We start from the raw sequence: 24,903 nt of genomic DNA on the forward strand, positions 1-24,903 counted from the left end.
TTTTGGCTATTTAGTTTCAGTCGCCGCCAAGCGAAAAAACCATCGAGGGTGACTTTTGACAGCCCCCAACGAAAACTCCAAAAACGGAGTCACGTACGTTGGTTTAAAGCAACCCTTAGACCCCACTCCCCGACCTTCTTCCACCACTCCAGCGAATAAAACCGGCTTAAACGCCCCCAAATTAGAAGAGCTCGCGAGCAGCCCAGACAGCCAGGAAATATGACAAGAGTTGGGGATTGCTATCGCCGGATTGCAGGCGGCCGTTTGCTGCAGCGGAAGCAACCCCAAAAAAACCGGGATTGGAAGCACTTGGCGAAAAATATACATGGAATGTTTCCAGATATTCCTATCTGAAAGAGAACTAAGAGGTCTGTCTAAAAGCCTTGAATTAAAAAACGTGGAAGGCCATTGCAGTATAATTTGGAATGACCATTAGGAAGGCTGATTTTGTTCATTTGTACCGCTTTCAGTACCGGTGGGGTTTTTATTCAAGCCCATAGTTTTCCCCAGTGTATGCCGCAGTTCCTTAATTTCTACCGCCCGGATTTTACTGCCTTCGGGAGTTTCTTTTCGAATTTCGCAGTTTATTGTCTGCTGATGATACAATGCATCGAATAATGAAAAGGGTTCCAGGAAATGCGCCACAATTAAGCCAGGGATTTCCACACACTCCAGTCCATTAGTCCATCAGTCCATCCAGCGATGCCCTACCACCCTCATGGGAAAACCGCCCCAAGGCATTTGAAAAACTTTTTCCTTCACACTCTCAAGTCGCCATTTCCTTTCTTTTCACAGTTCTCTCTCTACTATGTTTTCTTTTTCGCCATACAAAGTGCAAACAAAATTTATTTTCCATTTAGTTTTATAAAGCGCAAACAGCACACAACAAGAGAGAAGAAAATCGAGGAACAAGAAAAACATTGGTGGGCAACATAAAAAATGTAGGAAAAAACAAGAAAGGCAGCTAAAGGCAAAGCCAAACAAAGTTCAATCAAGTTAACTTTGTTGCCAAAGCGAAAGGAAGTGGGCGGTTGGGCGGGGAAATCGGGCGGGAAAGTTCAAAGCAGCTTCGGACTTTTGACTGTAAGTCGTTGCCGATTCGACCAGGACATACTGAGCACTCCACAACCTGGCCAACCATCCTGGCTAAGTGTATTTAAAAAAGTTTTTCTTTTTTTGTCTCGGTTTTCCTCCAGTTTTTTTTCTTTTTTTGCCAGTAGTTTATCACTGGAATCTGGGCAACCGCATTCTCCTATTTTCGGACTGAATGCCCCACTCATTTTTCAGTCAAGTTTAAAGCCAGCTAAAAGCGACTTTAAGTTTCAGTTCACTAGGGAGGGTAGATATGATTGGCCCTCAGTCGGAATGTTTAAGTAAGTATTCTGTTTAGTGAGTGCAAATTTTGTTGAGTTTTTGTCACGTTCTGTGATTTTCGAGACTTAGGAGGAGGGTGGACAAGTTAACGACGTTTAAATTGGGAAAACTTACTTGGATTGTAAAGAAATTTAGTTTTGAGATGGGAATATGAGTTTATACCATGAAATTTAACCCTAATAATTTTATCTCCAAGCCAAAATCCTTGACCAGGAATTCCTCGGGCTCAACCATCAACTACTTTTGAAAGTGGACCAAGTGTAACTTGAAGTATGTGAGATATTTGAAAACTGCAACAGCTGCTGGGGAGCATCCTCAAAAGGCCTTTTGTTGGTGAAGTATCTTCTTAAACAAAGTCTGGGGGAAAATAATTCGCAATCACCACGGACTTGCCATTCGTTTCCTTCTCACCCCGCTTAAACTTGGCTTAAGTTTTCTGTTCATTTCTTTTTTTACTTTCCGTAATGACCGGGGGCACGCCCAGAAAGTGGGTCAAGTTATGGGCCAATAAGGCTTGAACGTGGACATGGACTTGGATGTGGATATGGATATGGGCCTAGGAAATGGGTATTTGCATAGAACTTTGGCGTGATTTTGCGGCCTGTGTACGATGGCAATTAAATGGTTTCTCCGCGAGTGGAGCGAGAAAATCAATTACAAAGCCCCACTTGGGAGCACTGAGGAGCACTGAAGAGCCAAATGACTTCCGCTCAAGATGTTGTGGTCTTCGTTGTTCCCGGTCCGCTTAATTGCTGGCCCGCAGAGTCTGGAGAACAGAGCTCCAGCTCCTAAAACGGAAATCATGTTATGGCCACGGCTCTGGGGATGAGATGGCCAGCGACAGCAGTTGTAACTCATAAATATAATGACAAATCAGAAAAAATTCAAGAGCCAGCTGGACAGCAATCAAAAGCTGATGAAGAGCCGCTCCTTTCTGCTGCCTCTAGTGCTGAGTCAGAAATATAATGGAAAACAATTTGGACTGTGTGTGCCGGGGCAGATGAAAGAACGGAGCGGAAAGGACTGGACTGGACTGGACTGACCATGGAGATGAAAGAAAAGCCAGCAATAACAATTGAATTTTCAAATGCTGCTTATTGTTTTTCCAGCATCGCAGCCAAAGACGATGAAGAAATTGGCCAGACCGAACCCCTTGTTAAAATGCAATCAAATTGTAGCCGAGAATGCTGCACGGGGACTCGTACTCGAGTTGAGCTGGAGTTTCGGCTGGGGGTCCAAAGCCAAACCACAAATATTTGCCGGCCAGGCCAAAAGCCAGTTTAATTTTGGCCCCAAGCGGGGAGAGTCAGCGACAACAACAATCTGCAGTGCCCCATAAAAGAATAACAAAATAAATAAGCTCGTAATGGGAACGAAGCTTAGATACTCTATGGGTTGTCTAATGTTAATATGTTGGTCAATCGAGTTATTAATTTCTTTATGTTTATTATGCAGTTATTTTAACTTTCAAGTATCTATGAATTTTAGAAATCATTCAGTTAAACTATAACATTATTGATTTAATGAATTGTTAGTCAGGTATATTCTTTGTTTTTTGGGTAAAAGATGAAGGTGTTATACAATATTTTATAAGATTTTATAATATTGTTTCTCATTCTTCAATATGCATGCATTTTGGAATTATGAAATATGGTTGATTTAAAAAGGATCTCCCAGGTTTTCTCAAAGCTATGCATAAATAAAATCCTCTAGGTTGTCAACTGAAAGCATCAGCTTCCTTGCAACTTTGGCTCTCCATAATTGATAGACCCCTCAAGTGCCAGAGTATAACGAGTAGCAAACCTCAACTTTTTGGCATTCACTCGAGTGCAACGTGGCACGGAGGCAGCCAGCCTGCAAGTTTTGGGCTGTTCTGCCGCCACTGCCACTCGGCTACTGGTTCTTTTTTGCCGACAAGCCGCAAAAGAAAGAACCGGAAAAAAGCTAACAAAAAGAAATCCTTCAGCGGCCAAACGGTAGCCCTTGTCAGAGCCCACATATGATTCTGGCTCCAATCCCCGATCCCCGATCCCCGATCCCCGACCCCTGGAACCCCCTCTATTCCCAGTCGAATCTCAGTTAGAGTCTCGCATGTGCTGCTGCCAAGTTCCAAGTACGTAAATCTGGAGGCTTTTTGTTTCCTTCCCTCTGGACTTTTTTTATTTTTTAAATATGCTACGTGCAGCGACAACCAACTCGACTGGAGAACGTGCTGCGTGCGGAGTATTTGTTGTTTGAAATACGAAAAAAGCGACTACAGAAGAAACAAAAAGTTACCAAGAAGTTGCCGACTACGATGTCGGTTGACTTTGTCATATGAAAAGTAAACAAACGACAGGCAAAAGGCAGCAAAAATTCTGGCCCACACGGACCAGGCCAAGTCAAGTCAAGTAAACCCGGCCCGCAGAGTCGAGTGAGAGTCAAGTTATAGTGGGAAAAAGGGGGGTTCAGGGGCGTCCTAAGGGGATCTAGAAGGTGGTCTGCAACTTGGCGGGAAAACTGCACAATACATGGTCGGGACTCGAATTTCATATGGTTATAAATATAAGAAGTGTAAGACTGCACCTTGATACTACTAGAACATAGATGGAAAATTCTTGAGTGTTTCTCAAAACTCCGTCATTAGGTCCTCAAAATCCCCGTCGTAGTTTTTCATTGACCACCCCTGTTTCCCTTCAACTTTGCCACATAGTTCAGGACAAAACTTCACATTAACTCTCGCGAACGTCGCACACGTATGAACTTCTCGGGACCAAAGGATCCCACTTAAGCCCTCTGGCTCAAGATTGTTTGTGGCACTGACGAAAAATAGTTAATTATAGTGGCAAGTGGCTTGGGAAGAAAGGCGACAACTCCGAGAGGCGGGGCAATAAAACTATTTTATGACCAGAAGTTTCGCATTCAGAGAAAGCCGAAAAAAAAACTTGATTTAATAAAAGTTTCGTGTTTGCTTAAATATTATTAATATTTGATGGCTCATGGGATACCGAAGTGAGCTGGATGCAATCAGCTTATGCAAATCCTTGTTGATTTTAAAATAATGAAATCGTCCTGGCCATTGCATGAATAATCCACAAACAGTTGAGCTCTGCAAATATCCTTGGCACAACGAGGCGTATACGCAATTCTGTTATTGTTGCCCTGGCCAGGGTAATGTAATTGCAATCGAAAGACAAAGACAAAGTCGTATGCCTGGGAAATGCGCATATTTTCATTAAATATTTAGCCAAATGGTCGCCAGTCTCGTTTTATTTTTTCCCCTCTTTGTGCCGAATGGTGGGGGTGAATCCAATATCCATTCTCGACTTTATGTGCAGAAACTTAATTTGCCGCCGTTTGCACAAAAATGGTTCGCATTTTGGCTGTGTGTGTCTGTCTGTTTGCTTTAGAGGTAATTGTGCAAACAAATTGTGGCAGAGGGGCCGGGGTCCCGTCCCGCCCACATTTGGCCCACAAAAGTGGCAGAAACTTCAGATTCACAGCGGAGGCGGGGCAAAAACACGGAATTTGTCGCCGATGCCGAGGCGTCGACTTCGTTCTTGGCACAGTAGCTATAAAAACACCATAAACACTAAGAAAATATGTGAAATACTCCTCAAAATTCAACCGAAAAATGGGGAAACTATTTTGGAGAATATAAGAATGCTTTAGGGCTTTGAAATTAGGTTGGAAGTAGGTAAAAAAAATGGCATACGAACTATAAGTTTATAAGAGTCTCACTAAACTATTGCTTAATTAATTGTTCAGTCTTCATTTATTTCAAGATGTAACAGTTTATTTAAATTACTTTTTGGAACGTGATAATTTCTATGAATTAATATCAATGCATATTATTATCGAATTTTTATTGTCATTTTATGATTTTTATATTTTTAGATATAGAAAATAATTTCCAATAATAATTCCGAATTTTTTCGAAAAATAGTTGTAGTGAACCGAGAAGTACAAAACATATAGGCTGACATACAATACAAAGATAATCCGAGAGATACCAAGATACGCAAAGAGCGTATGTACTGAAATATCTAGACCGCATGCACTTGAGATGCATTTTCCGCCAGAATATACAACCAAGAAACTACTGAATGAGTTGGTCGGCTGCGTGGGCAATCAACTTGTTGGTTGGTTGTTGTGCCTGATGTGTTTTTCTTTATACCCGAAAATGAATTTACATTATACATATATGCGTGTGACGCATTCTGGGCTCTCAAAGTCAAAGCCGAGACAACAACGAGCGCAAACAAAAACAAAGTATAAATCTTCAAAGTATTCTTGTTGGCAAAAAGTAAAAACAAAACAGAAGCAGCGGGCAAATTGTTGTTTTTAGCCAGCTAACTTGAAGGGAAATAAAAGGGGCGGGAGGGGTGTTGAAGGCAAGAGGCAGAGGTGGGACTTGCCCAAGTAGTTGGCAGATAAAAGCCGCTATAAAAACTGTCAAATAAACATCAAAGCGGATGCGCAACGCTTGACATGCTAAAATATACTTTATAGTCATGCGTGGCTCTGTGAGATTGGGATGAGAATGTAGCTGTATCTGTATCTGTGAGATCTATCTGCCCTGTATCAGACTGTGGGTCTGTTTAATGGCTTGTCGGGGGTGCCAGATATAAAAGGGGGGTTCTAGGCGAAGTTGGGTTGCGCTGCACGTTTTGTAGGGTGTTCGCCAATGCTAAAGTAATAGCACATGGCATAACGTAACATAAAAACATTGATGGCTGCGAGTGATAGAGAGCCCTGCCAGGGGCGGCGAGTGGAGGGGTCGATGATTGATGTTCTTATTGAAATTTGATAGAAAATAACATTCTCCGTGGCGTTGAGTAATGTTTCGCAGAATAAGTGCTTGTAAGGTGTTGAAGGAGCCAGAAGTGAAGGAAACAAACCGATAATACTGGCACTTTTGCCTATAAAAGTATTTGAAATAATATAAAGAAATTTAAGAATACATCTTTTAACGCAACGCTTTTATTATGTGATTAAGTTAATTAATGGTAATCATTAAAGTGCATTTTTATTAGTAGTTAAGGCCAGTTTTAATGGGAGTTTGATATGATACTCATAACACGTTTGGTTACTTTTTACTGTACCGGTATAGTTACCCTGTACTTATTAATTGAAAATATTTAACTGCAGTTTTTATTGCCGTTCATGAGTAGCTTATACTTTTAGAAACTGAAAACAACCTATTTTGGCATTGCTATAAGTTCCATTATTTACATTGGCAAATAAACGTTGTTTGCTCTAAGGCAAACAAACATGACTGCTTCCCCCCGCAAATACTGCTAAAACCAATTTCAATTTTCACACCGATTTTGAAGACCGCATGTGAATTTCATCGGGAATGTCATTTTATTCTAGAGTTTCCCTGCCGCCACGCCACTGCCCGCGGTTACGCAACTGGGCCTCCCGCCAGACAACCCATAGTAGGTGCCCCCTCCTCAGCCCATCGGCACATTAGAAAACGTGACAAAAATTTCATATTGATGTCTTCTTCTGGGATATGGGGGAAATCTCCCCATTTTCCCCCGTCCGTTGTGTTTTTGATGATGCTGCTAAAGGCAATACATAAAATTTTCACACACAACCAGAACGATGAGGATGAAGAGAAAGAAGAGGACAAAGTGTGAATTAGGCGCAAAAGTTGAAAGGAGCATAATAATTCAGTTCTGTGTGTATATTTTATTATTATAATACTACCAACACTTTTAAAGTGTCTTCTGCCCCGAGTTTGGGTGTGAATCATGGCGAAGAGAAGACGAAAAGCGAGTGGAGTATATAATAATCATTTTTCAAGTATTTTGTCGAGTTTCTGTTTGAGTGCATATGTCAGCGGCAGAAAAGCGAGAGTTTCAGTCGAAACACGCCTCAAGTTCATAATTTGTAAAATTTTATTGTCTCTCCGCCGAGGCACATTGTGCGTAAATTTCTGGCTAAATTATTTATACAAATTTTATCTCTTATCTCGAATTTGGCATTGCAGGTGGTCGTAAAAGAGGCCGCCTTGTAATAATAAAAGCGCATGGACTGTCTTTCCGTTCCGCGCAATTTTTACATGGCCATAAAAAGGGCCAAGAGTCAACAACAAAAAGCGACACAATAATTTACGTAAATGCCTATGCCTATGCATATGCGATATGTGATATGTGACACTTGAGAGTTTTTTGGTGCCACTTTGAGGCAAAAGTGAGGGCTACGGAAACCGTGTGTGGCAGCTTTGGGTCTTTTGTTTGGGGAAAAAACTTTGCAGGGCTGAATCTGAAGAATGCTCGAGTTGGACAATGGAAGTATGTACACCCGAAACTAAAGAGTTGCTGAGCGATAATATTATAATAGGATATAAACAAATCAGTGCCTGAATAAAAGAGGCATTTAATTTAACTTGACAAAAAGTGGAAGCGGGTAACCTTTTCAAATGAATTCTTGAGAAATGTATTACGAATAATTCTCGAGCTACACCCTTCATCACAAGACACAATCTAAATTAGACAAGTGTTGAAATGCAAATAGAGAAGGCTGTACAGCTGGGCCCTCGTACTTTGGAATCCACCCTCGCAGCATCGCGTATCTCACGCTATCTTATCATCTGTCTGAAAGTTCTCAGCTGAACTGAACAATCCGAGTGTCGCCAGCCTTGTTCCGATACAAAGTACATGAATATTTACACAATTCACTGCAGCTCCTACGCTTTAGCAATCAAATTACTGGGCAACAACAACAGATGATTGAGACAGCGTGACAGCGTGAAAACTGGAGCATTGTTTGATTGACATTTGATTGACAAACACAGTCACAAAATTCAAAAACAACCAGAACGACCGCGAGCATACGAATACGCATAACTAACTGCCATGGGAATGGGAAACTTTTTGCTTTTGCCGGCGACATGCGAAAAATGTTGATAAAATTCCAGAAAATTGGCGCCAGCAAAAAAATTAGATACAGTGGAGTGGAGTGGAGTGGAGTGGAGGCAGCGAGTAATTTGCTTATGTCGGAAATTAACGCCTTTGAGTTAATGGGCAAAAGCAACAACAGTTCAGCATCTGCCTATGGGGCAACAACTACAACAACAGCCTTCGTTTATTATGCCGCTCATTCATTATTGTTTTTATTTTTGTTGCTGCGGCGAGTTTAAGCCCGCTGTTTGTAATTAATTTTCGTTTGTGTGTAGCCGCAGCAAACTTGGGCGCAAAACTTAAATAAACCGCAGCAGGAGAAAAAGAGCGAGAAAGACATACGCCGAGGGAGCAAGAGGGCAGTCAAAGCCAAGTTAAGACACACGTTCATATTTTCCGAATGAAGCTGAGCTATAACGATAAGTTCGTGCTCCAGTCTTAGATTTATTGGTGGTGTAAGATAAAAATATAGTTTTTTATATAAGAAGTAACTCTTCATTGGTGGAAGACAAAAAATGTGGTAGTTCTAATTTATTTTAAGTATACTTTAGCCAAGGTCTTTAATATATGTATGTGTGAATAGTGCTTTAGTCTAATGCAAGCATCTCAAAAACATTCAAAAGAGTATCACAGTAGAAGCATTTACCAAGTTCGTAAGCAATTCGGTATGCCCATCTCTGGCTTATAGAGATACAAAATCCAACAGATACAAATGCCCGGCAAACCCGTTTTCCGAACACGTTGCGAGCGGCAGAGATGAAGGCCTCCAACCAGCCGACACGCGCTGAGCCCCAGCTCAGCTAAAAGCCAAAGCCAAAAGGGAGCGGGCACACGGGTCTAGAGGGGCCGGAGTAGGCCAGAGTGGGCCAAAAGGGGTTTGGGGCTGAGAGGAGGGGCTCAGAGGAGGGGCTCAGAGGGCCACCGAGCTAGGAATAGCCATATGTATCGGACAAAAGGCACGCTCGATCTGACGTGGTCGTTGTCGGCATTTGTTTCACTTGATTTGTGACATTAAAGCAAAGTTATAAAAACGCCGACCGATCGGGCCTGATTGAAGCTAAACAAAAAGCGCATTATCCATCCGCAAATAGCCCTTCACTCGGTTCAGCTCAACTCAACTCAACTAAACACAACTGAACTTAACTCGAAAGGTTTCCCGCATCGTCACAGCCATATTTATATTTATATTTCTCCGTGAACTTCAGACGCTGATAATGATGATAAGTCTCGGGAGTCCATCGTGTAAAACTGTTCGGGTAGGCGCATCGATTATCGGCGTTTAATTAAACGTTACCAGACCCGGTTCCGTAGTAAACCCCCCATTTCTGGGTCCCACTCCTTGCTTCCCCTCGAAATAATTGCTACTGGTATTTAGCAAGCATTCCCCCTGATAAGATTTAGCCCCGTGAATGGTGCCGGTGGAAATAAAAACACAAAAACAAAAGCAAAATAAAAGTAGGTAACAAAAAGTGAGGCAGATTTCTTCGGCTGATAGGGAATAATTTTTTTAGGACCCGTTTGATTTTTGCCGGTCTTATTGCCCTGGCTCGATAAGTGCCATGCCAAATTGTGGTTGTAAATTGTGAAGTGTCAAAAAAATATTATAAAAATTAGACGTCGAGTATAAAGCACAAATTGGAAGGCACTCGAGTCGGTTTGATCTGGTGATCGAATTTCGATCAGACGGACTATTAAGTCTGGGACAGTAAAACGAAATTTCGTCACAGTTTCTTTTAAAAATTTAAATAATAGTAAATTGAGTCATTTTACTTTTCTGCACTATTTCACCTAATTTTTTCCCACCGCCGAGTTATGTATGCTTTCTGGATATAAGTAAGTAAGTAAGTTGGTTTTTTGGCATTTCTTGATCTTTATCACAAAGGGCCAAGCATTTGTTGTTTTCTCGCCACTCGCTTGACTCGATGGTATGCGACTTCTCATTAATTGTTTGTTGCTTTGGCTATTGCCGGTCTTTCGCGTCAAAAACACTTAACTTCATTAACACTTACATGCCAGATACGAGATATCTGGCCACAACTACTCGGAGCAGTAACTTTTTGTTTTTCGCTCCCTCGTTCCCTCCCTCCCCTCGGGTTTTCTGCTCGGCCACACAAACGCAATTATGAAGATTTATCTCTGGCTTATATCTTTTCTCCAACGAATACTTTTGGCCCGGCCATGTTGGCACATCATCTGCCTAATAAATAGTGTTGCCATGCGGCTCTTTGGGTTGGACTTGGAGCTTATGAAGTGGTTTTTCACAAAAAAGATAACCTTGAAATGGCTTGAGCACAACCTTTCAGTTATTTAGAAAATGTTACTTTAGGCTGTTGCTTTCAACTAACTATTCATCTAGTCTTCGATTTCGTACACTTAAATGATTTTGGATTATCTTGGTTGAGCTATCTAGGAGATGGTGTTGTTTATTTTCGTTACTTGGCTTGTACACCTTTTCTAATTAGAAGTCGACAGCTTGATGTGCCTGGGATCTCTGACTTGGATTTTTTTTCTGTTCTCGGCCGCTTTGTTTTGCGTTTAATTATCGCCTTTGTGTTCCTTTCAGTTTATTCAGCGTCTTATACATTTTTTTTGAGCAAATGCCGCGGCCTTTGCCGACGATCGTGGCGCCAAGATAAACCAAAAGAACATGTTTTGCTCTCAAGTGGCCGCCACAATGGGAATCAAGTCGTCGTTGTTGTTGTTGAGTCATCAAGAAAGCATTTTGGCGTCTGATATGAAACACGCCGCCTTGAAAATTAACTTGGACCTAAGCCACTCCAAACAGATATAGGCGCAAATTGAATGCCGAATGCCAGGGGCCACAGGCTTACGTGACTTGCCGATGACCTATAAAGGGAATTTAGACTGTCATGTTTCCAAGAAGTTTGTATTTGCACGTATTGCAGTCAAATAGTTCCGAAGTTGCCTTATAAAGATATAGAGTTACAAAGTATTTAGAATAAATGTATGCTTGTAAAACCAAATAAGTATATTTTATAAGTATAGATGCGAAATGCCTTATACAACTTCGCAACAATAAATCAGTATAAAGGTAATCTGTTATCAAATCATTCACCATTTGCCGTAAATTGTTTGTGCAAAGCTTAAAAATGCTTGGCAGTAAAATTGTTGATCAGTAACATTTTTGACGACGGCACAATGTGAAAAGTAAACAAGACTCACGCCTTCATTTGCAGTGAAAGCTGAATACCATTTAAGATGACTTTGGGATGCGATGCCCCGCCCTAAAATGTTGGGGATTTCAAAACATAGAGCCTTCAGGCTAGCCCTAAGCCTGTGGGCATAATGAATTGAATTTGTGCATATGCGTAATGCGTGCGTAGGGCAGACGGAATGAAAATGATTAGCTTCGGGCACACGGACCACTTCAATCCCTCAGACAGCCGCAATGGTTATTTTCAAGAGACTGAGGCCAAGCCCAAGGGCTCCGAGTTACCTGAGACAGAGGCAGAGGCAGAGGTGAGGTCACAGTGTTGAAATGAGCGGCCCAGCCTCATGAATTTTCTATGATAAATGGAACGTCACGGCCTGCGGCTTATCTATCAAAAGAAAAACAACGAAATTGAATGCGGCCTACGTGGCGGATGAGTAATGCGTACAGAGTTCCCTTCGTGCTGCTGCCCAATTGATATCTCTTCTTCGAAATTCAGTCGTGGGATCGTTTTAGGCTCAGCTCAAATGGTATTCATTAACATATACGAGTCCATGTGTCCATCTGGGCTGTGTAATTTTTGTGTTATCAAGTCACTGCCGCCCCTGATGCTGTAGATAAAAGTTGTCCAGCTGAGATTTGCATAATTAATTAGTGTGCTTTTGACTGGGTTTTATAGTGCAAATCAAAAATGCGCATAAATTGGATGAAAACGTTATAAATTGTCCGTAATAAAACACGAATTTACAAAGACATATTTTGAACGCTTAGAAAGCAGGTGGCATTTGATGGCTTTTACGAACTTATTTCGAGCAGAGTTGGCGCTAAGGAAAGTGAAAAATCCATTACAAGCTTATCATCTAAGGATAAAAAATAATCTTTTGGTATTATGTTAGTAACTTATACATACATGATGATGCCTGGAATTTGTATATTGGATTTGTATGGCCTATTTCTTAACAATTCCCTAGAATCTCTGGCAGACGGCCTACAATTTTAGATTGTCGAGTGGTAACTGGGTCAACTCCTGTGGACCCTGCATCGTTTTCCCACCTACACTGCAGTGTAAGCAACTCCAGCACTTGGCAGGACTCAACGACTAGCTCATTTCCCAGGCACTTTGGCTAATTGTCTTCAATTGTCGCCACCTCAGCAACTCTTTTCGCAATCCCCTTCCCGCTGGGAATTAACAACAGAGGCTGAGGGAAGGCGACCAACCAACAAAGTATACAAAATGTAGACTTGGGACTGCTTTGCTTGCATAATGTTCATGCAATTAAAAGCCATGTCCTGGCTCTACTCAAATGGGCGGGGTCCTTGGCAAGGACGCGGCTCGCACAAATGAAAAATGAAAAGCGTAATGAAAAGTGAGAAATGGAAAATGGAAAAACGCGCGTAGAAAGCGGGCTAAACCGCAAATTTGGGTCAGCAGGCGAGAAATGGAATTCTCCTCATCCCCCCCGTTTTTTTAGCGCGCTAATTAATTAAAATGAGCCAGATACAATGGAGCAAAGAATGGATAGTGCGGCAGAGGAACTTAGAGTGAAGTTACTGGACTGAATTACTGCAGAGAAAGGCGTTGAATGGAGCTAGTAGAAAAGAGATTTATGTGTCAAGTGGGGGCTATGCTGCATCGTGGCGATGCTTCTTTAAATAAATCTCCTTGTGCAGTCTGGAAAATGCCTTTTGTGAAAAGATGTGAGCAACAAAAGTTTGTAAAGGGGTCAGTTGGATGGTAAGGTATATTTGAATTTAATAAATTGCGTAAGTCCTTTTAATGTCATCCAAAATCGAATTTATTTATATAGTTAGCTTATTGTTTGTGTATATATATTTTTAAATTAATAATGTATTTATTTATGCCGCAATGAACAATGAAATGAAATAGAAATATATTCAAAATATCATCGCTGCATAAAAAGTTAATTAAATCACTCTTCTCAGAGCTTTGTAAATAATTTAAGCAGTACAAATTATTTAAATTACGCATTCCGCCTCGTACCATTCCTAAACATCTAACAATCGGTGCAGTTGGACCCGCTTCGCTTTGGTGCGGTTCACGCGTCGTATGAGTAATGTGTAATACATGGGCCAAAAGCGACCGCAGACCATAGAATGCTCATCCGCCGGCTCAGCTTTCAGCTCTTAGCGCTCGGGTGGCTACCACCACCCAGATAATGCTGCAGCCATTTCAATTAAAAATGAAAGAAACAAAACCGAAACCGCAACCAGCTAAAAAAAGCCGAAAAGAAAGAAAACTTTGAGTGCCGCCGCCGCCGACGACGACGTCATTAATTAGGAATGCTCTCCGAGCTGCCGCCTTTCAAGTTTCTCGAGGGGATTCAAAGAGATCGGCATTGGCCGCCTGGTCGCCATCGCTTTGTGTTGGCGTTGAGGCATAAACTTTTGTGCTGTTGTAATGCGCTTTGTGCAAATTGCAAATAAATTGCAAGACGCCGGCGAAAGGCGCACACGGAAAAAAATTGTACAGCAGTTGTAACTATACAAATTAACAAAAAATTACGTGTTACACTTTTTTGAAAACAGAGAATTTATTAGCATTTATAAATGTATTTTTTGTGGTTTTCAATGGCCTTATATTTCTTTTATCGCTTTTTGGCTTTTATATAAGTTTTTTCTTTAATTAGAGTGTATAACAAATTGGAGCTACTTATTATAATGTGCAAAATATGTTGCACAGTGCACACAGAAAAGCCGACAAAAGCCAAGGGGATTAGATGTCCAAAGGGAGCAGACTGAGACTGGGCGCTGCTTTTATGCCGCCAATTTCATGCCACTTTGCATTTTAATTAAAAGCATCCCACCCCTCTTCCCGTTGCAGTCCAGGAATGCACCACAGACTCCGAGGAGCTGATGTACCACCAGGTGCGGGCCTCCTCCTCCTGCAGCGCACCGCCCGATTTGCTGCTGGTCAGCGAACGTGACAATAATATCCAACTGCGATCGCCGGTGGTGAACATAATCACCACGCCGCCGGGCAATGCATCCGGTGGGGGAAGTAAGCAGCAGTCTCATCACCAGACGAACCACCACACCTCGGGCAGGACTCATCCCGGGCACCCGGGCCATCCGCAGGATGTCAGCAGCGGCGGCAGCCACAGCAAACATCTGCGCATCAGCAGCACTTCCAACGGCAAGCACGGCAAATACTCAAGTATGCAGCAGCACCTGCCGCAGGATGAGGATGCGGTGGATGCGGCTGCCACGATGCAGCAGCAGCACACCGGTCACGCCCACTCGCGCCACCTGCACCACCACAAGGAGGAGCGCATCCGACTGGAGGTGAGTCAGCAATGCCATTACCCAAATAGCGCCACTGCTCCCTGCGAGCAGGTACTTTATGAATTATTCCATGGACACAATCAAATTCCATCTTTCGAGCCCATAAACACTGCGCTTAATAGTCCATTCTGATTTCAATTTTAATTTCAATTTCCATTTCAATTTCCTTTTCCATTCATTAATTAGTGAATTTATGGGGTTGATTTGTCTTGTTTTCAACGTTTCATAACACAAATATTTATGGAGCCATTAATTGCCGCGCACTTTGAGAGGGTTGTACGCAATTACGTAGAAATTTGCATTTACGCAAGTTGATAATAATCAGAGGTCGCCGTACTTCAAGGTGGCCAAAATTAAATGTAGCATTTTGAGCAGATTCAATCTCAATAGTAACCCTCCAAGTACTTTCCATTTAGAGCAGTGCTAACAATTGCAAATGCCATTATTAAGCCTTGATTATTATTATCATCTTAATTTAAGTGTACCTTTTGATAGATTTACTAGAGTATACTCTTAGCTGGTTTGCGCTGTGCTTTTCAATTAGCTAAACAATTGCATTGCTTATAAATACACGATGATAAATTAAATGATGTTTGCTTTTCCATTTGCGGGATTTTTCTGACCCCCAGCCAGGTGTTTGGTGTTGGGCCAAGTTTAATCAACTCGCCGGGTGTTATTACCACGATTCCGCCCATAATTCATGGCCCACAGGGCACATCGCACATCGGACATAAACTCAACATTTCAATGTGCTTTTAATTAAAATTTCAATGGCTGTTCGCTCACCGCGATGGCCCCAGATTCGGCTTCAGCATCATTTGTTGTTCCAACATCCACCCACGAGAATGCAGTAAAATCGAGAAAAAGAGGGAAAAAATATTTCATTAACACAAGGGCGCCGGCAGTTTTCCATTACCACCCACTGCGGATGGTGGTTTTCTGTTTCGGACGCCGCTGCCACTTGTGCCAGTTTCGCCAAAAAATATCAAAACATTAAAATTCAATAAAACCCATTAAAAGCAAAACAACAAACACGAAAAGCACTCAGGGGCAATTAAAAATCTACGAGCCGAGCAGCAGCAAAGGAAATTATATTTTTATACCCGTTACTCGTAGAGTAAAAGGGTATACTAGATTCGTTGAAAAGTATGTAACAGGCAGAAGGAAGGGTTTCCGACCATATAAAGTATATATATTCTTGATCAGGACCAATAGCCGAGTCGATATGACCATGTCCGTCTGTCCGTCTGTCCGTCTGTCCGTCTGTCCGTCTGTCCGTCTGTCCGTCTGTCCGTCTGTCTGTCCGTCCGTATGAACGCTGTGATCTCAGGAACTACAAAAGCTAGAAAGTTGAGATTAAGCATACAGACTCCAGGGACATAGACGCAGCGCAAGTTTGTCGATTCATGTTGCCACGCCCACTCTAACGCCCACAAACCGCCCAAAACTGCCACGCCCACACTTTTGAAAAATGTTTTGATATTTTTTCATTTTTGTATTGGTCTTGTAAATTTCTATTGATTTGCCAAAAAACTTTTTGCCACGCCCACTCTAACGCCCACAAACCGCCCAAAGCTGCTACGCCCACACTTTTGAAAAATGTTTTGATATTTTTTCATTTTTGTATTAGTCTTGTAAATTTCTATCGATTTGCCAAAAAACTTTTTGCCCCGCCCACTATAACGCCTACAAACCGCCAAAAACTGTGTTTAAGACTCTCCTTCTCCCTTCCACTAGCTGAGTAACGGGTATCAGATAGTCGGGGAACTCGACTATAGCGTTCTCTCTTGTTTTATTTGCGACTCTGAAGGGGCAGCCAAGTGGGGAGTGGAGGTTCTGCCTCCTGGCTGTGGATGCTTGGATCTGCCATTTTATCAGAGAAAATGGGGATTGCTTTGTGCCCCCTGTAAGGATGACGATGCTGCTCCTTCTGCAGCGGCAAATTAAATATTTAGTCAAATTATGGCCACAATTTTCGACTGGTTTTAGTGGTCCTGAACAGCTCGCTATTGTTGTTCCCAGTGGCTTCAGTTTCATTTTCGGCTCCCCTTTGCAATGTGGCCCCAGCATCCCCAACATGTTGCATCTGCAAAATGTGTTGCCTACTTTCGGGTGGGGCTGTTAATTTGCAGTGCGATTTTTATGCTCGAAAGTTTATTAGCAGCGTTTTTTGTTTATTTTTAGTTAGTTTGCCTTTGCGTCAGGCTTATGGAGCAAAAGTTTTAACACATCTGCGGGTAGAGGAATTTGAGTCTTTGAGTTTGTAGAACATTTTAAATGGAATAGTATTTATTTGTCTGAGGTGTTAGAGAGGCGATTAAAATTGCTGGCATGGTAATTTATAAGCAATAACACATTATAACCGTCAGTAGAGCTACAGTTTATAATAATGGCAGTTTGAGTTGTTCAGGTAATTAAACAGTAGTTCAAATTGTTTATCTTTAAATATCAACAAGCTAAAAGTTTTTCTTTCCATGCTACATTTCTATGATCCACTTAAATGTTCAACTACAATATAAAACTAAACCAATGAGATAATTGAAAATCAGTTTTAATCTGCTTATGTGAGCTTAAAGGTGTTTTGTTTGTTAAAAAAATGTATTTGAATATTGAAGAATCTTTAATTAAGGCAATGTTAGGCGACTCTTGTACACCCTTGGGATAATGAAATTACCATAGAATCTTGATTTGCACGCTCTTGATTTAAATCAAGTTCAGTCCGAGACAATCCATCACTCATACCGCCAATGTATTTGTATTCCAAAACAGGAATTCACCTGCGACGTGTCCGTGGAGGGCGGCAAGTCATCGCAGCCGCTGCAGTTCTCGTTCACGTTCTACGACCTGGACGGGCACCACGGCAAGATAACAAAGGACGACATTGTGGGCATTGTGTACACCATATACGAGTCCATTGGCAAGTCGGTGGTGGTGCCTCACTGCGGCAGCAAGACAATCAACGTGCGCCTCACCGTCAGTCCCGAGGGCAAATCGAAATCGCAGCCGGTGGTGCCCGTTCCGGTCGCAGCCGGATTCAGCAGCAGCCACGCCAGCAAACTGAAGAAGTTGCCCACGGGTCTGGCGGCCATGTCGAAACCCCTGGCTGGAGGAGGAGTGGGATCCGGCGGAGCGACGGTGCTAACGACATCCGCCGGCAACCGCCGCCAGCATCGCTATCGACCACGCAAACTGATTAAGTCCGATGACGAGGACGATGACAGCAACAGCGAAAAGGAGAAGGACGCCCACACTCACACCCACAGCCACACACCCGCCGCCGACCAGCCCAGCGGAAGTGGAACAAAGGGGACTGGGAAGAGCCATCACCACCAGGCGCAGTCCGCCAGGTACCACCAGAAGAACAATTCCCGGGCGGAGCAGTGCTGCACGGAACAGAATACGCCCGACAATGGCCACAATACCTACGAGAATATGCTGAATCTCAAGTGCTGCAAGCCGGAGGTGGACCAGGTGGACTGCCCTTCGCACCGCCAGCACCACCAGAGCCACCAGAACCACCAGATGCGCCAGCAGGACATCTACATGAAGCAGGCCACCCAGCGGGTCAAAATGTTGCGAAGGGCGCGCAAACAAAAGGTAGGCACAAGGTAACAAACGAAATCGTGGCAAAAACAAATCAGTTGCTCATCCCAACTAAAACTGCTGCTAGCCTAACTCAAGCGAAATTATGCATGAATGTTTTTACTAAAAAAAATAATAATATGTACTTTGCATCCATGACTACTGATGTTAAAATTGCTCTTAAAATAAATGATGAAGATAAGTATAGATTTACACCACAAAGTCACATGCCCTGTTACCATTTATTTTTCATGGTGCTGATTGAATTTTATATTACATTTTTTGAAAAGATACTTTCGAACCAGTTGAAATTTAGCATATTTAGTAGAAATAGGAAAACGATAGGTATCTTGTGTAATCCCAGCTTGTGTGGCAGCAGATGCAAAACTGAACCCGCCCCCTTTAAAATGTCGTATTTTGTTTTTGTTACACTTTTGTTGCTTACCAAATGCGTTGAACATACATTATGTTTGCATTATTATAATTTAATTTAATTTAATTTCCTTTATTTTTGGTTAACTCATCGCCATCAATCAAACACCAACCACAGTACCAGGACCACTGCCTCGAAACGCGACAGCGCAGTCTCTCAGTGGGCAACGATTCCGCCTGGCAGAATCGCCATCTGCAGCTACAGCAGCCGCCGGTGGCTCATCCCCAGCCTCAGCCGCTGAACCACAAGAGCGCGTCGGGGTCACCACCTCTGGGGGTGGGTGGTGGTGGCGACATGATGCTCGATGGGGTGCAGCTGCGCCAGCCACGACCCCAGTCCCTCACCCCTCAGCAGCAGCAGCAGCATCAGCAGCAGCGCAAATCGGCCGAGTGCTGGAAATCGGCGCTGAATCGCAACGATTTAATTAGCATCATCAGGGAGAGCATGGAGAAGAACCGCCTGTGTTTTCAGCTGAATGGGTAAGCCAATCCGAGATGAATCCACCCCCAGTCCACAATGATGAGGATAGATAGTCAACAGTGCTAATGGCAGAGGTTTGACATTTTCCAAAAGCAATTGCACACGGCAAATCATCAAGTTTGAAAATGCGTCGATAGTTGACATTTTGAACTAATATTGGATGACAAACTTTAAACGTATGAACTGAATGTGCTTTGAAACGATATTGGATAACAAACTAAATACTTTGGTATTTTCATAATATTAGAATATCTAAACACAAACATTTTAAACTGAATGCTGCAGTATCATGTTAAAATATTTCGTAGGTAGTTAGCTTGACACTCGATGACTACTTATTTATTTGCCTATTTATTTGCCATGAAATGAGCTTCATGGAAATGATATCTCAGTCATATAAAGTCAGTATAAAAAATGTATAGAGTGCAAATTTGTTGTGCCCAAGTTTTTTTTATTCATTTGTTTTCCTTATGATTTCAACTTTTTTGCGATCCCTAACTTCCTTCCTAACCGTTGCCAACCAAACAAAAAGAAATCCTTTAATGATGACTAATTGGAGGCCTCTCTCTTTCAATTTTCCAGAAAACCCCAAGCCAATGTGAGTCCCATACAGCAACCGGCAGCACAACAACAACCACAACAACAGCAACGCCAACGCTGCAATACGAGCTCGAAAATACCCACGTTAATTACCAACCACAGTCCGGTCGCCCAGCAGTCGCCGCTCAGCTGCAGTCCACCCACGGCGGATCCCACCACCCCCAGCATTCCAGCGGCTCCGCCAGCCATCGAGGTCAACGCTCAGCAGCAGCACCCCACTCAACCCAGTCATCCCAACCATCCCAGCCACCACAACCACCACGAGCATCCCCAACCGCACATACCTATCTACCACCAGCAGCTGGCCATTAATCCGGCCGTCCTGGCCGCCCAGCAGACGCACAACACGGCCCACAACAAGCTGAATCTGTGTGGCTACGACTCCTTCCTGCACGCCACTATCTGTGGGGGCGGGGCGGCCGCCCACTCGCCCCCGGCCACGCCCAGTAATGTGGCGACCGTTCAGCCGATACCCAAGAAGAACCAGAAGAACCTGCTGCAAGGATACCAGCGGTTGGAGCAACAGCAGCGTAGCAGCAAGGACTACAAGAGCTACGGTAACCTCATCTATGCCAAGCTGAGTGAGCAACTGCAGCAGAAGGATCGGGAGCAGAGGCGACAGCGGCACAAGCAGCAGCAACACCAGATCCTGCAGGATCAGCCCAAGGATGCAAAACGGTCGGAGCAGCGACCTCCGACTTCGAACTCCAGTTCCGCAGGCTCCAAGATCTACGGCGACGCCGTCGAGTGCGCCCATCTGCTGGCCAGCGAGGAGGAGGACCTGGCCCCCAGTCCGCAGCTCACCAGTACGCCCAGCAAAGTTGTCAGCACGGATACCCTCATCGATCTGAACGACGATGTGGGCGAGGCTGTGGCCGAGGCAGTTACGGAAGGAGGCAAGCAGTCGCTGGAGGCCGAGGAGTCCGGCCAGCAGGTGGAGGTGGAACTGGACACCAGTGCATCCAGCTCCATGATCCACCGCTATGTGCACGAGCACATCCACCACCACTACCACCACTTCAAGGAGCAGCAGGATGTCTAGGCTAATCGGGGAACCACACTATAACTATTTGAATGTTGCTTATGTGCAGTCTATTGATTAATGTAGCGCGAATTGTAATTAAAAGTAAGCATCAACTAAAACAAGAAAATATTCAGAAAACGATATTAGGGCCAAAAACAGTGGGGTTGGATGAGTGAGATTGGGAGGGTTAACCAAGCACAAATTGATAAAGATTGCTGACAAAAATCCAATTTTAGGAATACTAGATACTAAATGAAATAACTTTTTATTATTTTTTGATTTGCTCCTAACTTTTGTCAAACCAATATGTAAGATAGGTTCCTGAATAGGTAATGCGGTTAACCGATTTCGAACTCTCATCTCCAATTGCTCCAAAGGAAAATCTTTAGAACCAAATTTGAACTCATTGAAGATTTAGCCCACTGTGAGATCCACTGATCCCAGAATATACATACATATAGCCTCTATAGCTTACGCAAAATCGAAAGAAAACAAAAATCATGCGCCTTTTGCCTTAGCATCAATTGAATCGCCGCTTCGCTACATGTTGCAGAAACACATATCACTATCAGAAACAACATGTTGCCAAGAGCATTTTGTGTTGCTGAGCGTGTAAGTGTAAACTAATGGGAGAAAAACTATTGTTTAGTGCAAATTATTAAATCAAATTGTTGTCTATGATATAAAGTTTTATGCGCCGCTTTTTACGTGTTTAGACAGACAGCAACAGATGATTGTGGTGCACCTGTGGCCGCCAGTTTAAGTTAACAATCGATATGGATCATGTATATTTATGTTATCTAAGCCAATTAATTTAAGAACTATTCTTAGTTTCTAACACTAATCCGAAACAAGACAAGCAACAATGCAACAAAGTACTAAACCACAACGACCACCAACACAAATCGTAGTTCAATCATTATTTTAAAAACCGTTTTAACTTCATCATCTGTCAACCAATCGAGTTACCAATCCAATCCAATCAATCAATCAAACAAAACAAGCACAAAAACAAAATGCATTTAACTCTTATTTACATAAAAAGACTGATTTCCAATTAAACAATATATTAATTAATTGCATATGAATAAAAGTATATATAAATATATATAGACAATTTATGACAAATGCTAAATAAATTATTGAATTGCTAAAATGAAAATGATAAACTAACTCAATGTGTTTTAATCATAAAGTAAAAGGAAAGATGATAAGTAAATGGGAGAGATGTAATATTCAGGATTGTACGTCATTGTCAAACTCTTTTTCTTTTAAATTTATATACGCATACGTGTTTTAAATTGATTACTCTAGATTTTTACCCTAATTTTCTTGATAGCCCATTTTATATCGAATTAGGCTCCCAAAGCAGGATTCTAGTCTACTAAACATCTATGTAATCAGTTTCTGTTTACAACCAAACTGCCCTTTTTAGTAGGTATAGGACACGTCCAAAAATATTTAGCCGCAAATATACGGAGTGTTTCCATTTAGAGTAGAGTAGTAGTGTTTCCATTTCGAAAATATCGTCTGTGGATTCACTTTTCGCCTTAAGACCAAAGTCAATCGGAAAAGCTACCATCGGATTAGTTGGCCAATAAAAAGCTGGCCGGTGCCTGAAGCATACTCTCTCTCGCTGTGGAACTCGATAAATATTGGGCATGAATAAATATTGCCGGCTGCCAACAAATTGGACATTGTCTTGGTTTTCAGACAACACGACACAGAGGTCTAATTTTAAATAGTCGTGCGCCATGTGACAGAGAGAGATCCAAATCCGCTCGAGCATTTATTTTTTGGCAGCAGACGGAGACACAAAGGAAAATGTTCTCGCCATCAGATCGCGAGTAGAATCCGAAGACGGAGCACTGAAAATTGTTTGGTTGTCTCCTCAGTGAAATTTCAGTCGCGAGCCATTACGCAAACACAGATTAGTGTGAGATATAGGAGATCAATCGAAGATCTTTTGACTGCTGGAGGAGGTTTCTTGCGATGGCTTCCACTTCGCTGACATCCTGCGCCTTGTGCCAGGCCAAGGCATCCCAGTTGTGCGCCGCCTGCCGGAACGTGGTCTATTGCAGTCGGGAGCACCAGAAGGAACATTGGAAGAAAGGTCACAGATCGGAATGCAAGTGCTTCGAAATAGCCACCAATGAGGTTTTGGGCAGGCATCTAAAGGCCACCAGGGATATCAAAATCGGAGAGCAAATCTTGAAGGAATCTCCCCTGGTCTTGGGGCCAAAAGTCGCCTCTGCTCCACTTTGCCTGGGGTGCCACAGAAATCTTTTGGCTCCAGAGAAATCCCGAGGTAACTACCACAAATGCAGCTCCTGCAGTTGGCCTCTGTGTGGGAAGGAGTGCGAGGACTCTGTCCACCACAAGGCTGAGTGCCAGCTAATGTCGGGTAGCAATTTCCAGTCCAAAATAAACTATGTGCCTGGAGAGGATGAGCGAAAGGAGTCGGCTTACTGTGTAATCATGCTGCTCCGTTGCATGCAACTCAAAGCCAAGGATCCCGAGGCCTTCCTCAAGCTTTACACCCTGGAGGATCACCTGAAGGAGCGCCTGGAGACTCCCCTGTACCAAGTCTTACGTGCCAATCTCATCACCTTTATAAAGACTGTATTGGGCATGAAGGATTGGCTCGAGATGGATATCCTGCGCATCGCCGCCATACTGGATACAAACACCTTTGAAGTAAGACAACCCAGGGAAAGGAGAAAAATCCGAGCTCTCTATCCCGAAGCAGCAATGATCTCGCACGACTGTGTTCCGAATATGAGGCATCGTTTCGATGACGACATGAACATTGTCTTCCTCGCCAAGAGAAAGATAGCCAAGGGAGAGATTTTGAGCATTTCATACACACAGCCCCTGAGGAGCACCATTCAAAGAAGAGTTCACCTGAGGCAGGCCAAGTGCTTCGACTGCTCCTGCGCCAGGTGTCAGGACCCCGAGGAGCTGGGCAGCTTTGCAGGAGCTCAAACGTGCCTCAAATGCAAGGCAGGAAAGGTAAGAACTGATCTAAGCCTGGATGTGCATACCAATAAGAATTCCGACTACTGTTTTAGTAAGCAAGCCTCTTTGGAACTATTAACGTCCGTCTGTGGTCTGTGCGTCTGTCTGTCCGCCTGTTTGTACGTATGATCGTCCTTAAACTTTAAAATTAAGCATTAAGTTTCTAGTGACGGCCGTTGACGTGGCGGATAGACGGACATGACCACATCGACTCGGCGACTGATCAAGATTATATTTACTTTATTTTTTCCCCCTCTTTTAGATTATATCTCTGAATCCCCTGCTGAACTCTGCTCCCTGGAAGTGTCAGCTGTGCAATTATAAGAGATCAGCAAAGGAGGTGGTCACCTCAGATGCCGAGCTTCAGCAGGAATTGGAGTCGTTGGACAAAACGACTCCCGTTGCTCTCGAGGAATTTATTTATCGCCATCGTGCTGATCTCCATGAGACTAATACCCACGTTTTGCAAGCCAAATACGCTCTCACTCAACTGTACGGAAGTGCTCCGGGATTCGGAATGGAGGGTAATAAATTGTTTCAATTTTGTGTATATATTTTTAACATGAGACCCAATGTTTTAGAACTTTCCGAAGAATCGCTGAACAGAAAAGTGCAACTATGCGAGGAACTTCTTAATCTGGCCGACATTTTCGATGGCGGATGGAGTATATTCCGGGGCAATCTCCTCATAGACATGGAGGAAGCTTTAGTAACTCAGGCCCTCCGCTCGAAAGACCCAGTGGAGTGCGAGGAGAAGCTGAGAAACGCAGCGGAAATGCTCAGGGAAATTCGAAACATCATGAAGCACGAGCCGGAAACGCAACAGTTGTTGTTGGAACGCCAAGTAATTCTGAATTCTGCGCTTGAGCGCTTTGAACCACTTGAGAATTAAGTATCTATTGCCGAGATTTTGATTTTCATATATCCGCTAGTTGGAGAACTAATCAATAAGAATAAAACTACCGAAATGTGCAAACCAAAACATACCTTCGACAATGGTCGAAGGGTTGTCATAGTCAGCTTTCAG

At 43.0% G+C, this 24,903-nt stretch overlaps 2 protein-coding genes across 3 annotated transcripts in view; both read left to right on the forward strand.

The window, feature by feature from the left end:
- The window catches only part of LOC6534992 (protein naked cuticle), a 40,980-nt gene extending 19,995 nt beyond the window's left edge, over positions 1 to 20,985 (forward strand). The window contains exons 2-5 of one of the 2 annotated variants that reach the window (XM_002095626.4): positions 14,279 to 14,739; positions 17,509 to 18,336; positions 18,872 to 19,233; positions 19,817 to 20,985. In XM_002095626.4, the coding sequence (XP_002095662.2) occupies positions 14,279 to 14,739; positions 17,509 to 18,336; positions 18,872 to 19,233; positions 19,817 to 20,876 (2,711 nt within the window). In that variant the 3' untranslated portion in view covers positions 20,877 to 20,985. The remainder of the gene's footprint in view (positions 1 to 14,278; positions 14,740 to 17,508; positions 18,337 to 18,871; positions 19,234 to 19,816) is intronic. The other variant, XM_015195483.3, reaches the window with a different exon arrangement.
- A 1,660-nt stretch (positions 20,986 to 22,645) lies between these two features.
- LOC6534994 (SET domain-containing protein SmydA-8) lies at positions 22,646 to 24,858 on the forward strand. The gene is made up of 3 exons (XM_002095628.3): positions 22,646 to 23,870; positions 24,139 to 24,400; positions 24,458 to 24,858. The coding sequence occupies exons 1-3, from the start codon at positions 22,851 to 22,853 to the stop codon at positions 24,766 to 24,768; spliced, it is 1,593 nt and encodes a 530-aa protein (XP_002095664.2). The 5' UTR covers positions 22,646 to 22,850; the 3' UTR covers positions 24,769 to 24,858.
- Positions 24,859 to 24,903: the final 45 nt, after the last annotated feature.

This window comes from Drosophila yakuba, chromosome 3L (genome assembly GCF_016746365.2).
Source record: "Drosophila yakuba strain Tai18E2 chromosome 3L, Prin_Dyak_Tai18E2_2.1, whole genome shotgun sequence".
NCBI classification, from domain to species: Eukaryota; Metazoa; Arthropoda; class Insecta; order Diptera; family Drosophilidae; genus Drosophila; species Drosophila yakuba.